Source organism: Mesoplodon bidens (assembly GCF_964165515.1).
Source record: "Mesoplodon bidens genome assembly, chromosome: 13".
NCBI lineage: Eukaryota > Metazoa > Chordata > Mammalia > Artiodactyla > Ziphiidae > Mesoplodon > Mesoplodon bidens.
The window spans coordinates 48,989,669-49,017,560 of record NC_138169.1 but is presented as its reverse complement, the minus strand read 5'-3'; the positions used below and the strand labels follow the sequence as shown (position 1 = coordinate 49,017,560).

Sequence of the window (27,892 nt, the reverse complement as noted above, 5' to 3'; positions counted from 1 at the left end):
GCCACACATGAAGCTCTGAAATCCTCTGGGCCTATGGCTCTCTGTTGTCCAACTGATCTTACAGTCTCGGGTGTCAAAGGGCTTGAACCAGATTGCTGGGCATGAGGCCCACACTGCAATTTCAGGTGGAAAAGACATTTCACTACAATATGTGTACCATGTCCAAGGCAGAGCCAGAGAATCTGCCAGTCTCTGAAAAGAGTCAAAAGGGAGGAAAGAGAATAAGGACAGTGGAGTTCATTAATGGCATACCTCCTTTAATATCTTTTGTGATATGAGTAAATACAAGGAATCATACACTTAAATCAGATTCCCTTTTCCAAATATGATGTAATCACTATGGTAAAGGTAGGTCCAAAGGAGTCAAATGTTGGCACCCTCGCTGTAATGGTTAATCTACAGAAGAATGCATCACCACCTTAAATTGCTGTTACCGATCTCTCTCCACATCTCCATTTCTGGTTACCATTAAGTAGTTTAAAATGTCCTTTTCCTATCTACACCTGGATTAAAAAAAGAAAGAAACAAACTGGGAGTGACCTGTATACACATGAATAGAAACTTTCCAAAGCTGCAAATGGCAACTAAATATGTAAAAGACATGCTGTTGAGCCCCTCGGCTGGAATGTGATCTCTCCTTTCCCAGAAATGCAAGAAAATAATCATCTAGAGAAAAGATCATCTGTTCCAAAGTAAAATAAATTAGCACGCTATAAACCACTGAGCTGTTCAATTTGTTGTTGCTGACGCCGTTTGGCTTTTCCGTGGTGAAAAGGGATACTGCATCTTTCACTCAGCTCTTATCGCACAACCAGGCAAGCTACACAGAGTTTAGAAGGCCCTATGCAGTCGTCGTGGCAGAAGGCCCCACAGCCTTTACACACAATCATGGCTTTCAGCCGGCAAGAGCATTTCAGTTCCAACTCATCCGCGTTGCTGCTGTCGGCAAAGTTCTGAACGGGCATCTGAGCGTTCTGACCAGGCAGACCCGTGGTGGGATTGGAGCCACTTCCCAAAATCCCAATGGACTTTTCAATTGCAGATGCTGCCCTTTTGAAGCTCGTGCTACCGAAGTGTATTGTTGGATAATTTCCACAGAGCTGCTGTTGTTGCTGCACCTGCATTTTCTGAGCAGCTAATTGGGTAAAAGGCTTCTGTGGCTCAGAAAGCAAATAGGAAGAGAAATCTGCATTTTTCAGCGCAAACGCCTTCAACTGTTCTTTCATTTCATTCTGGTCATAGGAAACTTGTTTCATGCCCAGTTCACAGCTGCTGCTTAAACCTTCCTCAAAAGAAAGAGGTTCCGATTTTATATTGCTACATATGCCCGTGGACTGTGGCCAACTAAGTCTCTTAGTGGTTTCCATGGTAACTGGCGGTTGTTTTTGATCGGAGGGGACTTCTGGATTAGGAAGAGGTGGAGGTAGTGGCGGTGGCGGCGGCGGGGGTGGGGGCAAAGCCAAGGGGGGAGGGGGCGGGGGATGCACTAGTGCTTTGTGCGGCACCCCGTGCGGGGTCCCCCCCATGTCATCACCTTCTTTCATGGGCATGTTGGGGGGCACCATATTGGCTAACCTTAGCTGGTGAGGTGCTGAAGAGAGGCCAACCTCTCCCAGTCCCTTTTGCTCAAGATGCCTGTTGAAGGAAAACGTGTTACAGCCCACGGGGGCTTTGGCAGAGGCTGGTAACAGAGCCGCGGTAGGAATGGGGCCCCTGGCAGCCAGAGGCATTTGGTAAAACTGTTGTCTGTGGGAGGTTCCAGCGTCGGGGTGGAAGCCGTCCTTCTTGTCGACGTGAAACAGGTTCTGCTGGAAGCTACACGAGGGGAGCAGCCGCTTCTGCTGTTTGACCTCAGGGCTGTGAGCCATCTTGCTCTGCACAGGGTGCTTGTTCAGCCACTCCTGCTTCAGCGGCTGGCTGAGTCCCAGCTGATTCATGCCGGAGCTGATGACACACGGCACCGCTTTCACATCTGCGTCTGCCAACAACTTCCCTGGCTCACATTTCACTTGAGTGTGTTCCCCCCCGGTCCTGGCGACTCTCTTCTTGGGGTGGTTCTCCCGCTTCCTCATTTGTAGTGGTGCGAGAGCTCCTGCCAGGTAGCCTTTCCCGTCTGGATTGGGAGAGCTAGGGGGCATTTCAACCACGCTCCTCTCGGGGGCTGTTTTACCCACTGAGGTAGTTGGAAGAGGCAGAGGAAGCCTGTTGATTTCGAGCTTGGCTCCCAGTCTGGGCTGGGGCAACACTTTCTCCAAAGGCAAGTTGCCCTGGAGTAACTGTGTGACGAGGGGATTGTTCGCCTCCACCGATGACAGACGGCAGCTGGAGCTCCCTGTGCTGGGAACTCTTTTCAGGGTGTCCGTAGCCAGAGAGATGGCCTCTTCCATGGGACCAGAGGCGGGGGCCTGCACGGTCTGCGTCTGTTGCACACTCGGGGCTGCCCCTGCAGCTGGAGGATGCAGCTCAGGGCCAGGGAAGTCGTCGGCGTCCATCCTAAAGCCCCTGTCCACGTCGTGAGGTTCGGACTTCACGGGGAGAGGGACGCTTGTGATGAGATTCCTGGGGTGAAGTTCCGCCACATGCGAGGAGCTGGCATGCTCGGTCTTGATGGCCTTTGGACAGCCCTGCTCCAGATACTCCTTCTGTTTACTGGAACCAGGGTGGCTGAGCAGAGGCTGTCCTGCACTCCTCATCCCGTCCTCGCCCCAGCAGATCCGGCTGCCCGGGTTATACTGATGGCTACAGGCTGTGTCGGCTTCACTTTTGAACGCGGTTACGCCATGCGCCTGCTCAGCAAAGCTGAGACTCAGAGGAGTCCCCGCCTTTAAGTTATCTGGAACGACGAGGGGTCCTTCACGGAGACCCGGGCAGGTGGCCTGCATCGTTTGACTGTCTTGTTTTGCCGCGGAAGCAGCAATGAAACTGGGACCGTGATCTCCGCCTTCGCTTGCAACCGGCTCGGGCCTGCTGATGACAGACACCTGCGGACACGCCACGGGCTGGATGGCTGCTTCCGTCCTCCCAGACCTGCTCTGGAGGTCCACGCCGGCTTCTGTGCTCTCAAGAGGGGCAGTCAGAGATGACGTGGAGGTCAGCGTGGTGCTGTGGTCGACGATGACTTTACACGGAATCGAGCGGTTTATGGCTGCTGGGGCAAAGCCCCCCGGGGGTGGCTGAGGTCTCCCAGAAGTGTCTGCCCTGTTCCGAGTCCCTGAAGTTCTGTCCAAGCTTTCAGCACTTAACGTGGGAGGACTGTCATAAGAGTTTACAGTCAGCATGCTTGCGGTAAACGCTGCGACAGGTGGGCGTGCCACCAGGGCGTCAGTGACTGTGACAGGGTCCCTGCAGCCGAGGGCGGCTCTCACAGTGGTGCCCACGGACATGGTGGCCTGTTCTTCGCTCCCAGGCATGGCTATCTTCTCAGAAGGAAATCTGCTGTTCATTCCCGTTGGGGGAATCAAGACAGAGCTAGTGGAGAGATGGTTGGGCAAGTTGCTTCCAATGGAGGAAGTTGGCACAGAGGTGTACTGACTGGAGACCAGGCTGCCCGCGCTGCTGCTGGGTGCCAGTAACTGTGTGTCATCCCGGGGGCTCGCTGCGCTGGAGCCCTCCGTGGTGGCCGGAAGAGGGGTGCTCTCAATACATTTTGGTATAATGGCTATGCATGGAGTGTCCGTTCCCTGGATGGTTTTTAACATGCTTATGTTACAAGCAGATATTGTAGTGTTTGCACTGTCAACAGACATTAGGACAGAGGATTTATCAACAGAACTCACAAAGGGATGTTCTTTAATTGCTCCCGACATAGCAGTGCTGCAGACAGACACGGGGACGGGATGTTTGTTAAAAAGCACGGGCACGCTGCTATTTTCAGAAGAGGTAGATGAAACAACTTTCTCAGACAAGTGCGACACGGGTGTGTTTTCGTCAGAACTATGCACAGATAAGTCCGTGGCAATTTCTGGAAGTTTGGTCGGGTTGAGAGACTGCTGTAGTACAGTGGTGGGCTCCCGGAGGTGCGCAGCCTTGTTGCTGGGAGATCGGCAGTTTGGATTGACAATGATGACACCAGGTGAGCCTTCGATTTTTGTTTCCGGGGCAGAAGAGACTTCTAAGCTTGGAGGCCCTTCCTTTGAGCCGAGCGGAGGCAACCGAGGCTCTTTAGTGTTCTGGAAGAGGTGGGCTCGGGCTTGATGCTTTGCGAAGAGCTTCACCTTCGTCTGCTCTTTGATATGCGCCAGAGTTCTGGCCTTTCCGCCCTCTCCTGGGCTCCCCATAGCTCCCGAAACGATGCTTGCGGCAGCCGCCACGGCTGCCGCTGCTGCCGCCTCTCGCTGGGCCCTTGCTTGCTGGGCTCGGGCCTTGATGTCCGCCAGGGTCCTGGCTCCCGTGTTCCTCCCGCCACTGACCGATGTGCCAGATGACGCGCGAGCCTCTGGTTTGGAGACTGGTTGGCTCTTGATAATAAAGGGTGGCCCGATTTTGGAAAGCTGTATCTACAGGAAGGGGGAAAATGGAAAGATAAAGTGCGTGTACACGATCACAGACAAGGCGCATGTGTACATGATCACAGAAGGACGTGGGGACACAGGCACGCGAGGGCGGGGAGTAGCCGCATCCTCTCCTGAGGGGGCAAGGACGGCACCTAATACCCTGAATGGGCCTCTGGGGTATAAAGCAGCAATGAACGCAGCACGAATGTGAAAATTAAAATTTTTAACCTCTGTTTTTAATCCATAAAATATTAACCGGTGACTTCATTTGGCATGGAAATGAAACGTCTTTTAAAGCCTCATATAAATGGAAACAAAGCCCAGGCTTCTTAAAATGAGGTGAGCTAAAAAGAGTTAGAAATAGTAAGCTTTCAACTTATCTTCCTGGCTGGCATGAAGATACTCAGGCCAGCCAGGAAGAATAGAGATATTCAAAACTCTATTTGAATTTATCTGCCTTAATTTATCTGTCTTAATTTGACACAAAGGAAAAAGGAAAAAGCCCTAGCCAAGGGTCAGAAGACTAGAATTCTCAGCCTGGCTTCACACAAAGGAATGCTGTGAACCTAGGCAAATCACTGTGTACTTCAGTTTCTCCAATAATCTCCCCGAGTCAGAGACTCTGTAGGTTTTATGTGGTCCCATACCACCTAGCATGCCGCCATATATATATATATATATATAAAATAAGCGTACAATATGACTGTTGTAAACTGTAAACAGTAAGACTAGTTATTTCTGGTCTATTTCTTTCACAGAGGTGTTATAAAGATGGAATGAGACTATACTTATGAAAGTGCTTTGCTTTCCAAAGGGATTTTATTATTATTATTACGTTTTCTTGAAAGCAAGGGCAACTCTAGTTTTCTGCCTCCAAAAGAGAGTATGGGTTGGGCAGCTTATTTGATATTGGAAATCTACAATCTGCTGAATTTAGTAAATGTCTCAACCCACACTGTTCACCCACTCATCTAATTAAGAGACTCAGTCATCACCAAATTCATGAGGCACAAGACCTAACAACAAACATCCCAAAGCAATGCCTATGATGCTTTAGTCACTAAGAATATTCCCAGAGTCACAGATTTGTAGAGCTGGCAGGGATCTAGTTAAAGCCCTTCATTTACAGTTGAAAAAACCGAGCCCCTGGAGATGGGCCGCCTTGGGTTCATATAACTAGGGAGTGACAGAGCCTTTGGGCTCCCCATTCTGTACTGTTGACACATACTAGATTTCCTTATATTTTTTCCTCTAGAAAAAATCTTCCCAGAAAACTTACACCTCTTTTCTTAACATATGTGCATTTACATATATTGACATTATAAATACCTGACACATACTACAAGATCATGTCAATTTGGAATTATGCTTTAGTACTTTGGTAGATGGATTATCTTCCTGAGCTATCTCGTTTCTCATTTTCAAATTTCTGATGGCTCTCTTCTAATCCAAAGGTTCCAAAGATAGATGAATTTAGAAAAGGAATTCAGTTTTACCTTTTAAATATTTCCCTTAGTTTAAAAAATTAAAAACATTAAGCCTAACAAACATTAAATATATTTATTGTATCTCTCTATCCATCTGTCTTTACATAAAGTATATATCACTTTGAAAATAAGCTTCTGACAAAAAAATTAGACTGAAATGTTTAAAAATATTTCCTATGGAAAGCATGCTTATATTTTTCTTTTCATTGCTTCAGAAATTAAAATGCACAGCGGGGTTTTAATGGGAGCTTAATATTCATCTTTTATAGCTCTAGAATCTTATTTAATAGGGACTGCTTTATTAAATAGAATAATTACAATCACACCCCTAAAAGTCAACCTTAGGGAGATCATGAGTCACATATTAAAAGTAGGTGTCAGAGCAGAGCAAAATAAAGAGAAAGATTAAGAAAAACAAATCTTGAGTATATTTGTAATTCTTTGAGTTAACCTTAATTTTTAGTTTAGTTAGGCAGAGTCAATTTATATACAAGAGTTGTTTTCTGAGAGTTAAAATCTACCTGGGATCAAAATAAAATATATAAATAGGAATGTTCGTCTACAGGCTTTATTATTGTGTGAAGTTAAATACTTCTTTATTATTTTGGAAATAAAATAGTAGGATTTGTATACCTATGTATCTATAGCATTTTCCTCAGGGTTTGTGAAGTGATTTCATTGATTTTTCAAGAAATATTTAATGAGGCTCTTTCAGAAGCTAGCTTCTCTCTGCTAGGCAGAGGGGGTGTTCAACATTTGTTGGAAAATGAATGAAGAGATAACACGTACCTTCATTTCTTGAGTGCAAGCCTCTGACTTTTGACTACTGCTTTCTCTAGTCCTACTGAACTTTTATAGGATGCTGAATTATCTTTCAAATTTTTCCAAGTTTATACAGGTCTCTGTCCTACACTGTGGAGTCCCCCAGAGACCCTGTATCTCAGTGGCCTGTGGGCTCCTCCAGGCCCTGTTCTCCCTCCCTCCTTCTTTTTCCTTAAATGCCAAGGTCTAAATATGTACATCTATCTAAACTTACTGTATGAGCTCAACGCAGTCTGAAAAGGATCATTTAATATTAGACTGGTGCTGGGAGTATTAGATTATAAACTGCTACATTTATTTTTGAAAAATTAAGTATCTAAATAGAAAAAGCCTATCTATGGAATTTCCTTTTTTTAAAAAAAATACCATACCTTGAGAGGTGGAACCCTTGGTTCCTCTCTTGGAGGCTGTTCTTTCTCAGATGGACTGCTGGATGAGATGTTCCGGCTTGACTGGTCATCTTCTATCCTAGCCCTCTTCTCTTTACAGATCCCAAAGCTGTGATGCTCTGCGGTTTTCCTCTTCGATATCTCAGATTCTCTACTTTCATTTCTTACCCCATCTGGGGACTTGGAGGGCTCTGACAACTTGGAAGTATGAGAGGTCTCCAACCGATTCTGTGAGCTCCCTGGCTTATGCATTTTATTTCTAGAGCCTTCTGAAAATGAAGCCTTATCCACCGATGAGATGTATTGCTTGTCCTGTAATTTAGCTGATGGGAGCTCATTTCCCTTACTCTCTGTCTCTTCAGAAAAGACAGGTAATTCCAATGGTGAAGACATGGCTTTCTTTTCTGTTCTTTGCAGGACATTATGATTTTTAACTTTTATCATTTCTGTAGAAGGGAGTTCTGGAATCGAAGCGGGATAGGGCTTCTCAGTTTCAACATGTGATTTACAAGGCTGCTGATTCAGGGTCTTATTGTGCAATTCTTCTGATGAATATGCTTCAGGAGCAATGGAAGAAGAACCCATTTTGATAGGTTCAGGAGTATTTGATAGAGTCTTCTGCTGAGAGGTAAGGCTCTCTCCCAGGGGCTTGGCAGCGGCAGAACCTTCATCTTTCTGGGGGGAGAGTGGTTCTTCAGATATGGAAGTTGGTTTTCTTTGTTGATGCACCATTCTTTCATTCATGGAAGAACTGGAAATTGGAGATGTTTCTGAAGGAAGTGGCAAACTGGATATGAAAGTGGTCTCAGATGTGAGAAGCATGGAAGACACTGAAGAAGTTTCTGATGTCAAAGGTAAATCAGACATGGGCGAGGTTTCTGATGTTAAAGGTAAATTCGATACTGGGGATGCTTCAGATGTTAACGGTAAATTGGACATCAAAGACGTTTCTGATATTTCAGGTGAAGTGGATATTGGAGAGATTTCTGACATCAAAGATGCATGAAGATTTTCATCAGTGGCATTTCGCTGATTATATCTGTCCACATTTTCAGTGCTGGACACCTCAGAACAAAATGTTGTCTCAAGGGAGGCTGGGGTACATGATTCTTCTGAAGTGGATTGGGTTTCCCCTCCTGGGGATGTCAGGCTGGTACAGGCTCCCTCTGGGCTCTCAGAAGAGAAGGACGTTTCAGAGATGCAAGCATTTTCAGAAAGCTGTTCATCAGGATCACTCTGCAGCTCCATATCTACAGCGATTCCTTCACTTCGAAATTGACCTTCTAAAGACGATGACCCTGTTTTCATTTTTGGAGCGTTGGTCTCTAGTGCAGTTTCTGGCTCCTTATGTTCTGTGTCATTGACATGAGTCCCAGATGAAGTGGAAGGAACAAGAGAGTCACAGACTTCTAGCTGATCAATGACAACTGACATCTCTTCCTGGGGAGATTCTGATTTCTCTTCCACTTTAACTTCCATATGAGGCAAAGTTTCTAAAACATCATTCATTATAACACAGGATTCCAAGTTATTTTCAGGAGGTGCTATTTGGGGCTCCTCATGAGAGTTGGCTGGACTTTCTGACTCCTCAGAAAATTCAGGTATTGTCTTGTGATTCTCATCCTGGCACTCACAGATGCTAGTCTCTACCTCTTCCTCAATTTCTTCCTGAATCACAGATTCTTCGGGGATTAAGATGTCCTCTGATTCTGACTCTGTCATTACATCTTTACCTACGTCTACCATGGGACAAAGTGTAGCACAGAAATCAGGCTCTGGAGAAGTTGGACTTTTCATGCTTTTTGGCTGTTGTTCTTTCAAGGGAGTCTGTGAAGATAGACCAGGAAGGCCAGAGGTCCCACATGAAGAACTACTTTCAGCTCCATCATTATTTGGTCCAGATGTGAGCTTTATAGAGTCCTCTCTTGACATGCCCAACCTGAACAGAAATTAGAAATATTAAATTATTGTTCAACCACAAAACATGAAAGGTACAACTTGGATCTCTTACCAAATATAGTATTCATAGAAGTAAATGCATAAAATTAATTTTATAATCACTAAGTAACATGTTTAGCTTATGTAAACCAGTTTATGATGGATTAGTTTTGCTACTGCTTTTATAATCATAACTAAAATAAACTCTACTTCTGTTTAAAAAGTATTGATTTTTATTCTGTAAGCAAGGGAGATTGCATACTAAAATGATTAAAAAAAATATGGGCTGAAAAGCAAAAGAATGTATAAGACCTACATTTTTTAAAGTCAGAAAGTAGAAATATGTCCTAATAATAGAAAATTACATAGTCCTTAAAGGATGCAACATAACCAAATAATTAAGATCAATGGAAGATGGGTATGTTGTAAAATCTTGAAATGGAAATGACTTCCAAAGATTAAGTTCTCTTAACCCAATGTGAAAGGTGTCCATCACCATATTTTAGTACAATATCTAAGTGTCTAACCTAAGACAAGATGGAAATTTCACTAAAGAATAATAAACATATTTGGGGTCATCAAAGTTGATTCTACTAGATTACATTCATGTGAGGCAAGACTTTTAAAAATTCTTTCATGTAGAACTCTTACTGTAAAGATATTCCATAAAAAGTTAATGTAGAATATCAAGAAATAGCCCAGTCTAATGTTCAGGTCATAAGGTAAAGTTTATCAGAATTTGCAATCAACAATATTGTAAATCACTATTTCCTGTCATACTAAGTTACAATGTCAGCATCAGATGGTAGGGAAATATGCTGTTCTAAATGAAGTTAAATTAGAGTACAGGCAATTACAAAGATGAGCAGAAGAGAGAACATTCCCAGAGGAAGAAACATATTTGAGTGAGGAAATACAGCTATAACAGGAAAATACCTCAGTAAAACCTTCTTCAACCTTTTAGTTAAATTAAATCCTCAAAATGAAAGGGAAATAAAATTGAATACACTTTTTTGGGTATTTGATCATTGCGTTCTTCACTAAAATTCAGAAGGCTAAGAAAGGAAGATAGAGGACACTTCCTTCATAATTAGTCTCTTTTCTTTCAACTTTCCCTAAGATGGGTTCAAATTAAACCACAATTTATATTATAGTGAGAGGAACAGAATAATATTAGTCTCTTTTCTTTCAACTTTCCCTAAGATGGGTTCAAATTAAACCACAATTTATATTATAGTGAGAGGAACAGAATAATATAACTACACTACAGATGAATTTAGAGCAGAATAATCAGCTAGGAATAAGGTCTCCTGGGGCCAGATCAAGCAGATATACCACTGATACTAGGTTAGATGGAGAACACACAGAATCTACCCACTGGCAGCCAAATTTCAGCTAGTTGATTAATAAGAATATTATTAAATATATTTAATATTATTAAATATCATATATGTATATAATATATATATCTCATATGGAAAACAGCACTGTATAAAACATACATGTAAACATTTTATTATTTTCATGGGAAAATAGACTTAAGGTGGCATAAGGCATAGAAGGAAGACGTTCACAGCACACCACATAACCACACAAAGGAAAACTCTGACCGCCTGAAATCTAGACCGCAAATCAACAGACCAACTCCTATAATTTTGAGTTAGCATATACATGGGATCCCTACAAGTAATTGAAATGAATATAGGACAGTACTGTATTATAGGCAGAATAAGCCAATAAGAACCAAAATAAGGATCTCAAAGAGCAGAAAACTAAATCAGACAGATCTTAACTAAAGCTGAATTTCAGTGCTAACATTCTTGGGAAAACTTAGAATAATGAGAAGGCACATGGTGTCAGTCAACTGAAAATTATCTGATGCTAGGAAAATATCCCTCACATATTGAGGGAATGTAGGTAATCTAGAAGTAACAAAACTAGAAGCGCAGTCAATGAAATGTCCAAAATACATCAGTCATCCAATATGTAATCAAAGATAGGAAAAGACAAGCAAGAAGTCCAGGGATGTAAGGGGACAGAAACTCTATGGATAAACTACAGCAAGAAAAGGGTCAACCAAGTAAAAGAGCTGTTTGTATTCAGAACTCAATGATGCTGATGGGGAGTCATGTTTACTCACAGTATTGTAGCTGTCACCTTCCAGGACAGGATTCTTTAACTTGATATCCATGAGAGTCTACGGAGCCCCCAAATTTCATGTAAAAAATTGTAGGTGTGTGAATTTTTCTGAGAAGGATTTGCAGGTGAGCCAATTACTTAACCGCACCATGTAAAACTGGGGAAATTACTTAGTTTCACTGCCTCTCAGTTTCCTAAACCCTTTTTAAAATAAGAATAATAATGGTACCCACCTTATAGGATGGTTGGGAGGGTTAAGTGAAACAATATTTGCAAAGCTCTTAGAAACCTATCAGAGCCGGAGTATGTTCAATGATTATTTGCTGACTGAGGAAAAACCCTCTGTATGGTCTCTACAGTGCAGGCTCTCTGGCATCTAGGATAATGTGTGGCATGGAGGCGATGCTGCATGAATACTGAATTGATAAAAGCACAGGCCCAACACTCAACAAAAATTAAGGACCAGTTTTTTGGAGGTAACTAACTTGGTTATGCTTCTGCCATTACTGACAAGAGTGTTCCCAACATCCCCTTTGTCAGAAAAGGTAAGGAAGGCAGGGTTCTTAATCCTGCTGTACATGAGCACGATGGGAAAGCATCTAAAAATACAGATTCCTGGGCTCAACTCCTGGAGATCACCCATCAGTACATCTGGGGTGGGTGTCGGAAATCTGTACCTATTTTTAAAAGCTCCAATGAAGATTGTGACGCCGCCAGGCTTGAGTAATACTGCTGGTAACTAGCCTGTAACTAGCCTGCCACAATGTTAATTTTTGAGAAAGGACATTAATTATCTCCTTTTAGCTTTGCTGAAATATGTATATGCATCCAAAGTCCTAGGGCAGCAGCTGAAAAGGAGCCTTCCTACTCAAACTCAAGAGGAGGGCTACTTAGGACGACTCACCAGAGGCAAGGCTGCTCAGAGTAAGCAGGCTGCTCATCACGTGATGTCTTTTTATGACGAGCGCTCATGTGAGGCTCCCCGATGGTCTTCCTCATTTACAGGGAGAGTTTTGTGAAATTAGATCAAATGGTACAGGCTGTGTTGCCTGCATCCACCTCAGTGTCTTTTACACAAAACAACAACTTTCAAGCATTAATTGTGTATGTGGGAATTAAAGCACAAGTTCTTCTACCCATGATGATCTAAAGTTGCTGTCAATTGTCAGCTCTTAAATCCCTTTCTTTCTTAGGGATCTGAATGTCTGTGAGATTCAAATTCTGCCCAAGGAGAATATGTTCCTGTTAACCATGAGGCAAAGGAGAAACTACTTTCAAATTAGCTCAGTCAGTACCATACTTAGGTGTGACTGGTATTATTTTTAAGACACACACATACACAAATAAAAATAATAAATTAAAAAGCGGTTATAGCCTCCTATACTATTGGTGGGCATGTAAATTGGTGCAGTCACTATGGAGAACAGTACGGAGGTTCCTCAAAAAGCTAAAAATAGAGTTGCCGTATGATCCAGCAATCCCACTCATGGGCATATATCCAGACAAAACTATAATTCAAAAAGATATATGCACCCGTATGTTCATAGCAGCACTATTCATAATAGCCAAGACATGGAAACAACCTAAACATCCATCAAAAGATGAATGGATAAAGAAGATGTGGTATGTATATATACACAATGGAATATTACCTAGCCATAAAAAAATAACGAAATAATGTCATTTACAGCAACACAGATGTACCTAGAGATTATCATACTAAGTGAAGTTAAGTCACACAGAGAAAGACAAATACTGTATGATATCACTTATATGTGGAATCTAAAGTATGACACAAATGAACTTATCTATGAAACAGATTCATAGACACAGAGAACAGACTTTTGGTTGCCAAGTGGGGCTGGGGGCAGGATGGACTGGGAGTTTGGGATTAGCATATGCAAACTATTATATATATGTAGAATGGATAAACAAGGTCCTACTGTATAGCACAGGGAACTATATTCAATATCCTATGATAAACCATAATGGAAAAGAATATAAAAAATAATGTATATACATGTATAACTGAATCACTTTGCTGTACAGCAGAAATTAACTCATTGCAAATCAACTACTTGAATAAAATACGTTTTTTAAAAAGTGGTTTTACAGGGCTTCCCTGGTGGCGCAGTGGTTGAGAGTCCGCCTGCCGATGCAGGGGACACGGGTTCATGCCCCGGTCCGGGAAGATCCCACATGCTGTGGAGCGGCTGGGCCCGTGAGCCATGGCCACTGAGCCTGCGCATCCGGAGCCTGTGCTCCGCAACGGGAGAGGCCACAACAGTGAGAGGTCCGCGTACCGCAAAAAAAAAAAAAAAAAAAAAAAAGTGGTTATACATAAAGAGGAAAATGGATAGAGTAAAGGGTATTACCTCAGGCTCTCCCCCAAATAAGGACTAAACAAATGTATATGGAGAGTCAAAATTTTTGGAAAAAAATGTGAGAATTAAATATGTGTCCAAGACTACTTATCTCTAACGCATTTATTAATGAAAATGCTTAGATTAAAAAGAAAAAAAACAGGAGATTTTTACTAAAATCCAGTTAGGAAAGCCAAAATTGATTTCTATAGAATTTCATGTGCTACTTTCAGTCCAGAATGAATTTTCATGGACAATTTATAAACCCTTGAAATGCATTTTTAAAATTTAAGTGCTGATATGCCACTATAATTTTACCTGCAACTTCTTACACTGAGAGACTATTGCCTTTTATCACACATTTATAAAGTTTTATAGCATATGATTGTGCTAAGTGAAACAGAGAATTACATTTTAATTTCCTTCTAAGAGAAATGAGAAGAAAATGCTCTAGTACTTACTTTTCTCCGTAAAACCTTTCGAAGAATTTTTCTTTCCAGGGTTCTGTTTTCTTTTCCTTTTCAATTTCTTGTCTTATCCGCAATTGCATTTCTGGAGTAAACTCTCCTAGAAAGAAAATGCTTAGATATTGAGTAAAAGTTGTCATATGTTTTGCCAGTTAATAAAGAAATCATGTAACTAATTTGAATAAACTTCTATGGATGCCAAAAGGTAAAAAAGCTGAGTACTGATAATATTTCTACAGCTTCTTTTTTATGATCACTCAGTCATTTATTCTTAGACAGACTCTAAAGCATTTAGCAAATGTACTGTGCTAGGGGTTCTAAATGAAAGTGTATATTCAGTGTCCTTGATGAAACCAGTCTGGTAAAAGAAAAAGCACACAGTTGAGTATAATAACACAATGTGGAAAGCCCTGTATAGGTCATAAGAATAAGTGTAGGGAAAGTACTTAATCCTCCTTAAGTTGATTAGGGAAGACCATACATAGAACCTGATTCTTGAGTTAGCTTTTGAAAGATGATCAAGCTTTCATAAAGTAATTAGTTCACAAGGCACAGAGATATGAATATGTATAGTTATATGCTTCTGAGTGGCCAATTATGAGTAGAACACAGGACGAAGTGAAATAGGAAAGGTAGGCGGTGGCCAATTACCCAACAAATGTTTTAAAGAGAGCCCTGAATTATTCCTGTAAGAGACAGAGGGAGGTCCTGGCGGTGTTGAGTGTGGGAGGAATATGGCCAAATAAGCAACTTAGAAACTGGCTGGGATGCTACTGAGTAGCATAGATGAGAGATGGAGATTACAGTCAGGCCAGCATCTTGAGAATGTTGAAGAAGATTCAAAGACACAAGTAACAGTTCACAACCAGATGGACCTGGGGAGAAGGAAGAGGAACAAAGACATCATCAAGGTTTCAAAGTGAGGAGCTGTGAGAAAAGGGGGTGACCTTAGTAGACAGAAGGCAGAAGAAACAGTAGACATTAAAAGGGAGGAGAGGGCTTCCCTGGTGGCGCAGTGGTTGAGAGTCCACCTGCCGATGCAGGGGACACGGGTTCGTGCCCCCGTCCGGGAGGATCCCACATGTCGCGGAGCGGCTGGGCTCGTGAGCCATGGCCGCTGAACCTACACGTCTGGAGCCTGTGCTCTGCAACGGGAGAGGCCACGGCAGTGGGGGGCGCCCGCGTACCGCAAAAAAAAAAAAAAAAAAAAAAAAGGGAAGAGAGTTTAATACTGGCATTTTGGTTTTAAGGTGCCTGATACTGGAAAGATCCAGCAGGTTTGTGGAATGGAGCAGCAAAGGATTGGGAAAGAGGACTTCCAGCCAGATTTGGACATTCTCAGCATGTGGGCTATATAGCTGAAACCAGCTGAATGAGGCTCTTAGAGCATGGGAATAGTTGCAAAAGCAAATAGCAGGGAAGAGAATGGTGGAGACATCACCATTTACCATCAGGTGAAAGAACAGGAGCTCCTGAAGGAAGGTGAGAAAAGGCTGTCAGACACAATTTAAAATATATTACGAATGTCAAAGGCAGATGGTTTCAAATTAGATGGGGTAGATAACAAGTGAGACATAGGAGAAGGAAGATGAAATGCCAAGGACTGAGAAGAGGAAAGTGAACTTTGCAATGAGAAAGCCATTCATATTCTCTAGAAGGGACTGTTCCCATTGTGTATGGTGGGGTCACACCCAACCATAAAAATGTGAGTGGGTAAGGGAGTAAAAATGTGGTAACACTGGGTATTTTTTAGTCTCTCATGAAGCTTGGTGACTAAAGGAATGATAAGATGAAGTGGTGGCTTCAGGGGAAGACTGTATTAAAAGAAGATTCTTCCAGGCTCTCGGACATTAGAGAATACACAATGCATCAAACACATAGTTAAAATGATTATTCCAAAGAAAATCTTGCTATATCAAAAGTTTTTATTATGTTCCAGATAACGTCATGCTTTCTTCAAAAATACTGGACTTTCTCTAGTTGAGCCCTCGCACAGAAACGAAGACCCAATACAGCAAAAATAAATAAATAAATAAATTAATAAAAATACTGGACATCAAAAATGCAAAGTATAACAAAAGAATTAATGAAGTCATTTGAAATAGGATGTGAGTTTTTACTCAAGTATACTTCAGGGGGGGAAAACGACTTGGGAAGCAGAGAAAGGTGCAAATCTCAGTACAGTCTGTTGACTTAAATATGTCAAATAGTAATGGAAAATAGAAATTTACCTTCTGCCAGTCGCTGTTTCCAGCCTTGTGCTGCATATGCAAAGAATTCATTATTTAGAGCTGAAGTACTGAGGCGTAAAATTCCATCACTTCCCATCTAGGAAATAAGCCGACAAAAACAAGATTCCATTAAGAATAATTCAAAGCAAAAGTATGCAGGGAAGAGGCAAAAACTGAGGGTGTGAGTGTGTGTGTGAGAGAGAGAGAAAGAGCGAGAGAGAGAAAGAGCAGGGTAAAAGGCAGGGAGGAAAGGAATCTAACAAAAGATGAATTTCCTAGTAGGAAAACTGTACTGCTTACAGTGACTATTATAATGACTAAATACATCAACTTAAAGGAAATCTGTATTAGGCATTTCCATTATTAGTGGTTAGTATAACAAATGTATGTGATTTAATCAAAAAATTTATATCTTTGTCATTTTTATATGCCTTAAATGATACCAAATTAAAAATCTACATATGTGCACACTTTTAGATTATTTTTTTAATTAAATTCTCTAAAGTTTGTGGAAGCTAAATAAATCTAGTCTGATCACTTGGATTCTTCCACTGTCTGAGGTTCAGATGACAAAGTTCTGAAACATTAAAACAAATACACCCACACTGTCATACATACCCTTCACTCTATTCTTCTCACCTCTTTGGGTGCACAGAGAAAACAGGTATACAAAGTTTAAAATCTGTGCAACTATATGCTACTAACCTTTTTCCTCAAATTTATTATTTTTCAAATTCATGTACGTATAGAAGAGATTTGGATAAGCATCATCGAACTGGATGCTTTTAACTTTCCAACTATTTACTACATCTGCCCTGTGAATGTATTCTGCTTGCTGACACAGGGGATAAAAATAATTAGTGCTGTCCTTGGCTGGCTTCTCATGTAGTTGAGGAGTGAAGACAGAACACATAAAAAGTTAAACAATGCCAAGCATGAGGTGAGTGGGAATTAAGAAGTGGGGGGAAGCTAGGGGAGGGTATCTAGGTGGACGTGAGTGGTTAGGAAGAACTTGATGCCAGAGGTGAAATGGGTTAGGGTCTTGGGCAAGTAACAGGACTGGGGCAGAATGGTTTTATATAAAGCATACAATACAGAGTGGGAGCTTTGTTGTAGAGGCGGAACATCACAAACAATCAGTAACTGGACCGTTCATGAAGGCGTGAAGATGTTTTAGCCTGCTATTGAGTCAGTTTGGCAAACTGTAGCTCCAGTTACAATTTCAAAGATTTCCTCTTACTCTCATAGACACCCCATGTGTCCTAAGCACTAATAAGTCACTGCTATCTGAAAACACACTCAGACACGTCTTAGCCCCATGTTTTTGTTCATTTGCAGTCTTCTCTACACCCCATTTTCACCCACTGAAATACTGTCCCTCTTTTAAAATTTAATTCAAATCATGCCTTCATGAATATGTCAGCTAAACCATCATTTGGGAGCGAAGGAGAATACTGAGTCTAAAAGTAAATATCATACTAGCAACTCAAAGCCGGATAATGGTCAACAAATCCAGAAAAGAGAGACACTGAACAGATGGGAGACATCCTGGATGCTGCCATCATGACAGCCACAGATTTGAGATCTTGAGTTTCCTCATCTAAGAAGACACTGATAACCATACTAAAATATTCAATACACTTGGAAAATTTCAGGCAAGACTTTGTTCATTCATGGATTCACTGTTTACTCACAATTATTTCATCTTCATTCAATAGATACTTATTAAGCCACTCATACGAACCTGTGTCCCGGGCGCTTTTGGGGGGCAGGCAATACGGTGGCAGTAAAGAAAAAGGCTCTGCCCTTATATTCTGAACATATTCCCCATACAGCAGATGGTTCTGGTCCCTGTGCATCTCTCCCACCCACCTGAGCTCAGCACAGCTGTGACGTACAGTGACATCGCCATGCACGTGTCCCACCTCAAGGTCTTACCACAGCCCCAAGACGTGAGTGGCTAAATGTCCTCGCCTTCCCACCTTTTAATTGGACACTCCTAGGACACTATCTGCTGGCACACAGTATATGAACTGAGTCAAGGGATGCCATTTGGTGCTGTGTCCCCAACAGTTAGGACTAGTAGGTGGAAGGCAAGTGCCCTGAAGAGAAAAAGGAATTGGTTTACTATGAAGTACAGTTATGGAAGGCACAATGGAAAAGGTTAGATTTTCTACATCTGAGAACATGCATGGTGCTTTATAATTTGGAGTCCATGCACAATGCCTATTATATTGCAGGTACTCAATAAATGTTTATTGGCCTGTCCTTGCTTCGTGTAAGAGAAAGATTTAAAATTTAACTCCGGTAGCTGACAAATAGGATTTTAGTTTGGTGTGTTCTGCCAGACCAGGGGAATGATTAGCTATTAATTGAAATTTCAGCATAATTTTAAAACACAAAGAAATACCAGATCCAGATTAGCTCTGACAGAGTCTCAAGATTTCAGCACATGAAAATGCAAGGCAGTGTGAAATGAACACATTCAAGAGTATGGAAGCTAGCCCGGGAGGAAAATGTTTTTCTTTTAAAACTGAAAAATAATATTAACTGCCAGGCTTCCAGCCTGTCTGAGACAGCACAATTAAACACTAGGGCTAAATTAAATATGTGCCAATAAAACTTTTAAAATACACTATTAATTTTATGGCGTTTAAGAAATACTGTCCAAAAGACATGGCATTTTAATGAGCTGGAACAATAAACGTTTCTGAAAGTTTTATTTATTTATTTATCGCGGAGCTATAAATTCTTGTTTTTCTGATTACCCACAATAGAAACATTCATTCTAAAAACTCCCCTAACTCTCTTACAGTGAAGTATCCAAATAAGCTATTGATAAGCTATGCTTCTTTTTTAATTAGAAGGAGAAAAACTCTGTGCTGTTGTGGAAGAAAATAAGTATGGTTAAAGGAAAACTTATTTGTGGAGAGATCCTTTCACAGAGATTTAAGTCTCTGTTGGTGAGTATATCATTTGCCTTTGGGGTTGATTATATTAACGTACATTTTATGGGATGGATATCGGTGGAATTCAAAGGATTAAGATGTTATTGCTACTTTCAAACCATCCAATGTTTGAAGTTTGAGGAATGTTAATTCTGTATGAGAATATACTTACATTTAATAATAATCCTTTGCACCTCTAAAAGATTCTTTATCTCTTTTTTTCTAATTTGGGGTTTCTTGCAAGTGATTTGGAATGCGTGGCACGTGGGTTGCTTAGAGGAAGCGTGAGAAATGTGCTGGAGAGTCAGAAAGTGGCTAAATCATAACGGGGCACCTAGATATACTCAGCAATTTGGACTTCATCCTACAGGTAATGGGGAGCGATTCAAAGCGAAGCCAAAACAAGACGAAAAGGTTCGTGCTGAGTGTGTGCAGGGAAATGGACCGCTGATGTAGATGGTGTGTCCAGGATGAGCCTCTCTAATGCTCACTGTCGATCAGGACACCGGAGCTGAAACCTGAATGAGTGAAGAAGCAGCCACGCAGCCATGGTTGGGAGAGCATGCTTGGTGGAGGGATGTAAATGCAGAGGCCCTCAGGTGGGGCTTGCGAGGAGGCCCTAAGAGATGGAAAGACTTTAGAAGCAGGAGAAACAGGGGCTGAGGGGCCAGGATCACACTGGGCCTTGGAGCCCACTGTAAAGACTGGCTTTTCCCTCAAGCGAGCTGGAAAGCCTCTGGGATTTTGGCCTGACAAATGAAAAGATCTGACATTTCAAAAGGATAGCTCTGACTGCTGCATTTAAAAAAGACTTTAGAGCTGTCCAACAGCAATATAAACATTGGGCCACATCTGTGATTTTAATTATTCTAATGATCACATTAAAATAGCAAAAAGAAACATGAAATTAATTCTAATAACACATTTTATTTAATCCAACCTATCCAAAATGTTATTGTTTCAATATATAATCAACATGAAATATTATTAATGAGATATTTCTCATTCTCTTTGTATACTAATCTTTTCATATCTGGTATATATTTTTATAACACATCTCAATTCAGATCACCCATAGTTCTAAAGCTCAGTAGTCACTGCTGGCTAGCAGCTACTGTATTGGAGAGCATAGTTTTAGAAGATAAAGACTCACCAGGGACTTGAGTATATAGTTATTGAGATAATCCAAATAGTAGCTTGACTAGGTTGACAGCTGTAGAGGTGGTGAGAAATGGTTGGGTTCTGATTATATTCTGAAGGTTCAGCCAGCAGGACTTGATGATGGATTGGATGTGTGGTATGAGAGAAAGCAAGCAGGCAAGGGTGACACCAAAGACTTCTGGCCTTGGCAATTGAAATTATGAAATTGCTATTTATTACAACGGAAAACACTATGGGAGTATGAGGTTTAGTTTTGAAACAATTAAGGTTGAGATGCTGATTATAATTCCAAATTGATGTCTTAGATATATCATTCTGCATGCAGTGTAAAGAATGCCCTGGATAAAGACAGGACAAGAAACAGGGACTTCTGTCAAGAAGTACCAAGAGAAGACCATGGAACAAATGATGAAAAGTCTTAAGACTGTTCAGGGAGTGGGAGTAAAGATGTATGTCCTCCAGGAGGAATAAGGGAACCAGAAATGATGGGGCTGAGTGAGCGTGTGTGTGGGTGGTGAATGAGATAAAGGCATGAAAGATGATGGCCAAGAATAAGGCTTGGATAATTTGGTAGATGCTGGAAACAGCCGTCAGGACAGGAAAAGGCACAGGAGGGGCAGTGTCTTGGACAGAGAAATGATGGGTCTTTCTTTGGATATGCTAATATAAGGACATCATGAAGGCATCCAAGTAAAGATGATCTAATCAAGAGCTGAAACTCGGGGAAGAAGCTCAATGGTGAGGAAGGAATCAAACACAGAAAATTAGTCATTAGTAGCAAAGAAAGTGTAACTGCAAACATGGATATGGATGAGAACACCCAGAAAGGATTTACCAAAAGAGAAGATGGCTTAAAGCAGGGCCCTGAGGAACACCAACGTTGGAGCAATGGGCAGAAGAAGTAAACCCTGTTAGGAAGACTGAGAAAGAGCAGCCAGAGGTAGGAAGAAAATCAAAGCAGACGGCATCGTAGCTGAAAGGAAAGAAAGAGTTTCAAGAAGATCTGTACTGTGTATGTGCTAATATCTATCAAGCCATGTGCAATTACTTAGGTCAACACCATGTACAGTACACTATACTAGCTGTGGTGTCCAATAAAACAATCAATAGGGTCTTTAGAGCAAAGACAACCTAGTCAGTGAGAGGCCAACCAGGAGTCTAATGCAAAAGCAAAGGAGTAATGAGCAGAGAGACTATAAGCTGTTATTACTGACCCTCTTATACCCTGATCAAGCATCAGTGCCCTTGTATTCTATACCCCAGTAGGAATTAAAGTCAGTATATTCATTCTTTCTAAAGGGTAATTTTTCATTTTTTACCTTACCATTAAGTATGATTCAGATGGCTCAGAAGACTCTATATAAGTACGGCTCAAGTTTTATCCATAAGAGAAAATGTAATTCTTTAAGCATAAAGTTAGGCATAAAAAATGAAAGAGGGCTTCTGAGAAAGACAGTATCAGTAAGGGAGAGAGGATCAACGGTTTACTAAAGACAGTTTGGCCAATAATTTTTTATTGCTATTTCTAAAACTGCATTAAGACAATATTTCCCAAACTGTGCTTTGCAAAATAGGAATTTTAAGGGGTAATTATAATTTTAATGGGTAATCTATCTAGAAGGAAATTGATTCTACCATCCAATAACTATAGCCTATATCTACTAAATATGGTTAAATGGTTTTCTTTACTATAAGTATTCTCAAATATGTTAGAATTTACTTTAAACCCTTAAGAATATATGTATCATGCAGTATTTCCCAAACTTTTAAACCCTGTAATCCTCTTCCAGAACAATTATCAATATCTCATAGAACAAGTACAAGTGTTCTCCAGAATACAGTCTGGGAAATGATGCATTAAAAGTTGTGAAAGTATTATTGTCAGAAGCAGTCAAATGAGATAAACCTAGCACAATGAATTTGCACACACTAGGTACTAAATCCTTGTTAAGCAACATGAATGCAAATTTCTAAGATCTGGACATGGGATAATTTTCAGTATACCCCAAAATTCAAATATTAAAAATAAATAAATAAAATGTGAAAACTAGTAAAGGATGATGCTATAAGCCTAAACAACCTCAATTTCAAAGCCCACTGCAGAAAACAATTATTCGACATTACTTTTAAAAATTATATCACACTATAAATACATATAACAACTTTTCTTTAAATACATAGAGACTATCATTATAAAGTTGTAATCAAGACTATCTGGAATTATATGGAGGTTAAAGAAAAAACACCACGACACCATTTTCACCTTCCCTCCACCTCATTTTTTTTAGGTGTCCATGGAATTAAGCTAATGTGAACAAAAGAGAAATCTCAGAAAACATTACCCCCCAAAATCAACATTTAGATGGAAAAGTAGAAGGCTTTTGTCATTACTGTTATGACAGGCCATTAAAGTTGATTTTATAATAAAAGCCTCTCTTCTGAGTCGAGCTGGTTCCTTTTCTTCCTACTACTTGCTGCTCTGGGAATCACTGCTGAGCACTGGGACAGAAACCACAAGGTATGAAGTTCAGCAGGGAAGAATTTGGGAGGTGGAAGATCCACTGTTTTTAGGATGATGGCAGTGTAATTGTTAACTAGAATAAAGTCCTTGAGGCAGAGGAGTGGGCAACATCTAATTACTAAATGAGATGTTCAAGTATGTAAATTGCAAAGGGCTTTGAAAACAGAAGAAGATTATAAAATGACAAAATAACAGCTGGTCTTGTGGGAACAGATGATCACCTCATTAAAAAATACATATAAACACATATATGTGCATGTATCTATATATCTATATCTATACATTCATGTACATCTATAGGTGTGTAATAAAGTTTTCTTCCTCTAGAAACACAATCTGTAAACAACCCAACCACTTAGCTAAGATAACCATTGCCTTTGGAATGGAATCTCTTGCACCTCCCAAGAGAACTGTTCTCCCTTCCACCAGACACCTGCCCAAGCCTCCAGGTTGGCAGGGGAGGTCTTCAATTAGAGGTTGGGAAGGCCATCCCCTAGGGTAAGACCTGCTGGTAAGCAATTTCTCAGGACCCAATTAACAGGGAAAAGGAATTCCCTAGAAATAAGAGAAAAAGATATTCTCATAATTGGTGCTATGAATTTCAGCATATACAATCAGAAGATCCACACTTGAGGGATGTATATGGTATTAAAAACACGTGAAAAAAGAATCCTGATATTGATTCTTAAAAGACTTTAATTATTGAGTTTCGATTACTTTACTTACATGGGATTTCCCTTAATCTTCTGGATTAAAAACAAAAATCATTTTCTAATGACATTGTTTTACACATCTACATTCTGACACTTTTGCTAAGAATCACTCTGCTTTAAACTGCAAAGGGAGGAATCTCTATTCAATAATGTCTCTAATGTGTCAGCATCCTGCTCAGAAGAGATGTAGCCTGTGGTGAAATAGGTAAAAATAACGAAATAAAGACATCTAAAGACAGAAGTCAAGTCATGGACAGATCAAGCTTTCATCAACCTCTCAAAATTAGAGAAGTATGTTTTGATGTTTATGGTTCATCTCTTTCATTAAACTTTGTGGACTACCCCTGGCCACACACTGGGACAATCTGATAGGCCTTAATGAGAATTGACTTATTTTTTTTGGATCCAAATGAATATAAATAAAATTTAAACACATTTTAGCAAATATGAGAATGTGTGTATCTTAAAAGACATTCTCTCATAATTGTATTTTCATCAATGTTCCCTCTGTGGGGGGAAAATGAAAAAGCAAACTTCCAATGCAACCACAGAATACTAGGGCTTTATTTATTGAAAAAAAGCTCATGTCCTTGTAGAGATAAAATAAGGTTCTGTTATAAGGTTGTGGGAGTCAATGAATCACTGTTTCCACTTTAATACACTGAACAGCTGTGTTTAAGTGACTATTAGTCACTCATTTCTTTAACAAACATTTCATAAGCAGCCAATAACTACTTGCCAAGAACTGTGAAACGGACACATGGCTTCTGCTGCTGTAAGAGCTTAGTATCTAGGATGGGACCGAAAAAAAGTAATGTTCGCTATAATAGTAAGTAAGGGTAAGTACCTAGAGAAGGAAAAGATGCCATAAGAACTCCCAGGCCTGGGTACCAGTATGCCTTTAATTCCCCATTTATAGTCTGTTAATATCTATACCTGAAGTTTACTCCTCTCCCCAGTTAAACAATGGCCCAATCTACTATTGTTCAGTTACAGTTGTATTTATAACTATAATAATGACTCTAATTAATTTAGTAGCTATGACCAGGGAGGTAGGTAAGTGGTGAAACAGGATTTGACCCCTCAAAATAATACCTTTTCTATTATATCATGGGGTTTCTTTAATTAACATGCAGGCATTCATTCTTCTACTCAAAACCTTATGTGGGCTTCCCTGGTAGTGCAGTGGTTGAGAGTCTGCCTGCTGATGCAGGGGACACGGGTTCATGCCCCGGTCCGGGAAGATCCCACATGCCGCGGAGCGGCTGGGCCCGTGAGCCTTGGCCGCTGAGCCTGTGCGTCCGGAGCCTGTGCTCCGCAACGGGAGAGGCCACAGCAGTGAGAGGCTTGCGTACTGCAAAAACAAAACAAAACAAAAACAAAACAAAGCAAAAACCTTTATGTGCTAGGTGTTGGGGAAAAAAAAATAAACAAAAAGATAGGTCCCTGTTCTATAAAGTTATAACGACAAATTGTGTTGAGGTCCCGGGAGGGAAAGCAACATGTACAATGAGAGAATGCTCTAAGTGCATGTGTACGTAGGAAGGATTCTCAGAGGTATTAATTTCTAGGCAAAGATGTATGTGAAGGACGGGAAGGAGTAAGCCCTGGGGTGAGTAAAGGTGAAGGTACCAAAACTCCAAAAAGGGAGGTAAAGAATACTGTTATGAAGAGAAATGCAGTGACACTGTGGTAGCTGAAAGGTTATGTAGCATCTAGAATTGTTGTTGTTGTTTGTGCATGTTAACTTTGTTTTAAAAATGGATATTCTTAGCTGAGAAGGATCCACCTCTACATGCTTCAGTTGCATTACTTGTAAACTACGGATGAAAAACTATTCACTTCATAGAGTTTTTGTGAGGATTAAATCAATAAATATATGTAAAATGTTTTGACTAGTGGTTGTTCAGGGAAAGATATCAAGAAGTTTAGCTATAATAATAATTATTATTGGGTAGTAGGTGTGACAGACACACCCCAGAGTACCCCCAATGTGTCTGTGTTTGTGTGTGTGTATGTGTGTTTATGTGTATGTATCTGTGTACAGGGGATTAAAAGAGAGAATACAAGACTCCAAGCAGCATTATCAAAGAAGATGGATTATAAAGAAAGAACAGACTGTAATCTCCATGGGGACAGTGATTTGCACTCCATGATAGAGTAGGTACTTAATAAATATTGTTGAATAAAATAATTTTGTTGTGGTTTAGCTGATCACTATTTGATGCATCTATGTAACCTTATCCAGTCTTTTGATGATGGTACCCCAAAGATACTTTTGTTAGGGTAAATAATCAATTGATTTTATAAGGAATGTACACAGAGAAGGAGCTACTTTTAGTTATTGTTTTTGATGTAAAGTAGAAAAGAGAAAAAAAAGCAGACAACGGATTTTAGCCTTCACCTAGGGGGTTATCAACACCAGGGTTATGTTACTGTAATACAATGTCCCAAAGTGTGCACAATGTATATTTTCAAATTAAATCAAGCAGTTGTGCAGCAAAACAAAAAATGGAAGGAATACTCTGGTAGGATTTAAATTTTACATATATGCAAAAAATTTAAATCCTACCAGAGTAGGATGTAGAGGTTGCGCAAATAAATTAAAACAAAAAACAATAAAACAAACTTCTGATATGTGCAAAGATGTCCCTGGCATTCTCCCAGCAGGTCACAGTGGAAATAGGGCTGGATTTAAAGTTAGAAAATCGGGCTGCTGATCCCAGTTTTGCATGTTCATATCTGTCTGAAGATGCTCCAGTTGCTTAATAAAAGCTTCCTAGTCTCTGTTTGTCTCATTATTCAAATGGAAAAAGCAAAACATACTTGCAACGCTGTTACATGAATTAGAAATAACAAATGTAAAGAACCCAATCACTACCTAGTGAGTGAAATTTTAAAAGATACTACTTACAAAGAGTGAAGTTTCAAAAGATCAATATATAATAATACTAGCCATCATTTACTGAGTGCTTAGTCTCTGATCTTTTATATCTGGGAATTCTTAAGTATGTCCTTTATTAAGTTTACATCACTTGAACACAGACACCATGATATCCAAGAAGCAACATTTGGAAGGAATTATCTGCTTTTGAAACTAGGTATCACAGCTGGAGAGCCTGTGTACTAGGTAGGCATTGCTGCCTTAGTGCTGGCTGGTCACCTGAACACTACTATTCCCTTCTGAGAAATCAGCCCCTCAGCCTTGAGCAATATCAGTCCTGCTACCCAGGCCAAAGCTTGTTGGCCCAGAGATCAGTGTCAAAGACAAAGCTGTCACAGAGAGACATTCTATGAATTAGGATAACCAATTAATCACCTCCTATCTGTTTCAGGGAAAGAGATAAGGTCTGAAATACCATAAGAGATGTCCTGAGAAGAACCAAGATATCCCAGATCACATAGCAAAAGAAGAGAGAGGTCTATGCATTTAACTCCTTCCTCCTCCCCCGTAATTACTTAAAGTCCCCCAACTCTCAACTCATCAGATCTCCATTTCTTGCCACCTGAGCAAGGCTGGACGAATACAGCTGAAAAAGTATTACACTGAGTAATCTATTAAACATTTTCCACTTTGAAGAGAGCGTGCAGTTCATTGGAGAAAGAAATTACATTTGCAAAGAGGGCCAAAGACCATGAAAAAAGTTGGACTGCAATGCAAATTAATAACAAGCCAGCAGTTCAACTTATAGCACATTAAAAGGGGAGAGTTTCATAAAGATAAGCCTCTAAATCAGCTTGTAAATTTTTATAACAAAATGCCAAGCATGCCACCTAAATCAAACTGACACCAAGCACCTAAATGAAAATCCTAAGACACACAACTCTCTTTTTGTTAGTAACAGAGAATGCCTGCCCATCCCTGATACTTGAATTACTTCTGTCACAGACATGACACACCTAACCTTCATTCCTTTACTTCCTCATTTCCCCAATACATTCTATGATAGGAATCCTTGAGATATTCCTAGGGAAATAATTTTATGTTCAATTAACTTTGTTTACACAAAGTTCAACAATTTTCTTCACTACAGAACTTTGGAGCCTTTACTATGCCAAGGAGAGTGGTCTTTCTCAAACTCCTGAAAGCTCAGAGCATTGCTCCCCATAGAATATTCTGTGGGAATGATATTGTGCACACTGTGTTCACTATAGGAATGGTTACCTGGTATCTAAAGTAGAGCAAGTCAGAGCATTCGAGAATCACAGAGTGAGACTCT

General features: G+C 40.5%; 1 protein-coding gene across 2 annotated transcripts in view; it reads right to left on the bottom strand.

The window, feature by feature from the left end:
* Window positions 1–800: 800 nt before the first annotated feature.
* The window catches only part of ASXL3 (ASXL transcriptional regulator 3), a gene marked incomplete at both ends in the record, with an annotated part of 167,871 nt that continues 140,779 nt past the window's right edge, over window positions 801–27,892 (bottom strand). For both annotated transcript variants that reach the window (XM_081252364.1, XM_081252365.1), the window contains 4 exons: window positions 801–4,496; window positions 7,174–9,130; window positions 14,093–14,198; window positions 16,330–16,426. In XM_081252364.1, the coding sequence (XP_081108490.1) occupies window positions 801–4,496; window positions 7,174–9,130; window positions 14,093–14,198; window positions 16,330–16,426 (5,856 nt within the window). The remainder of the gene's footprint in view (window positions 4,497–7,173; window positions 9,131–14,092; window positions 14,199–16,329; window positions 16,427–27,892) is intronic.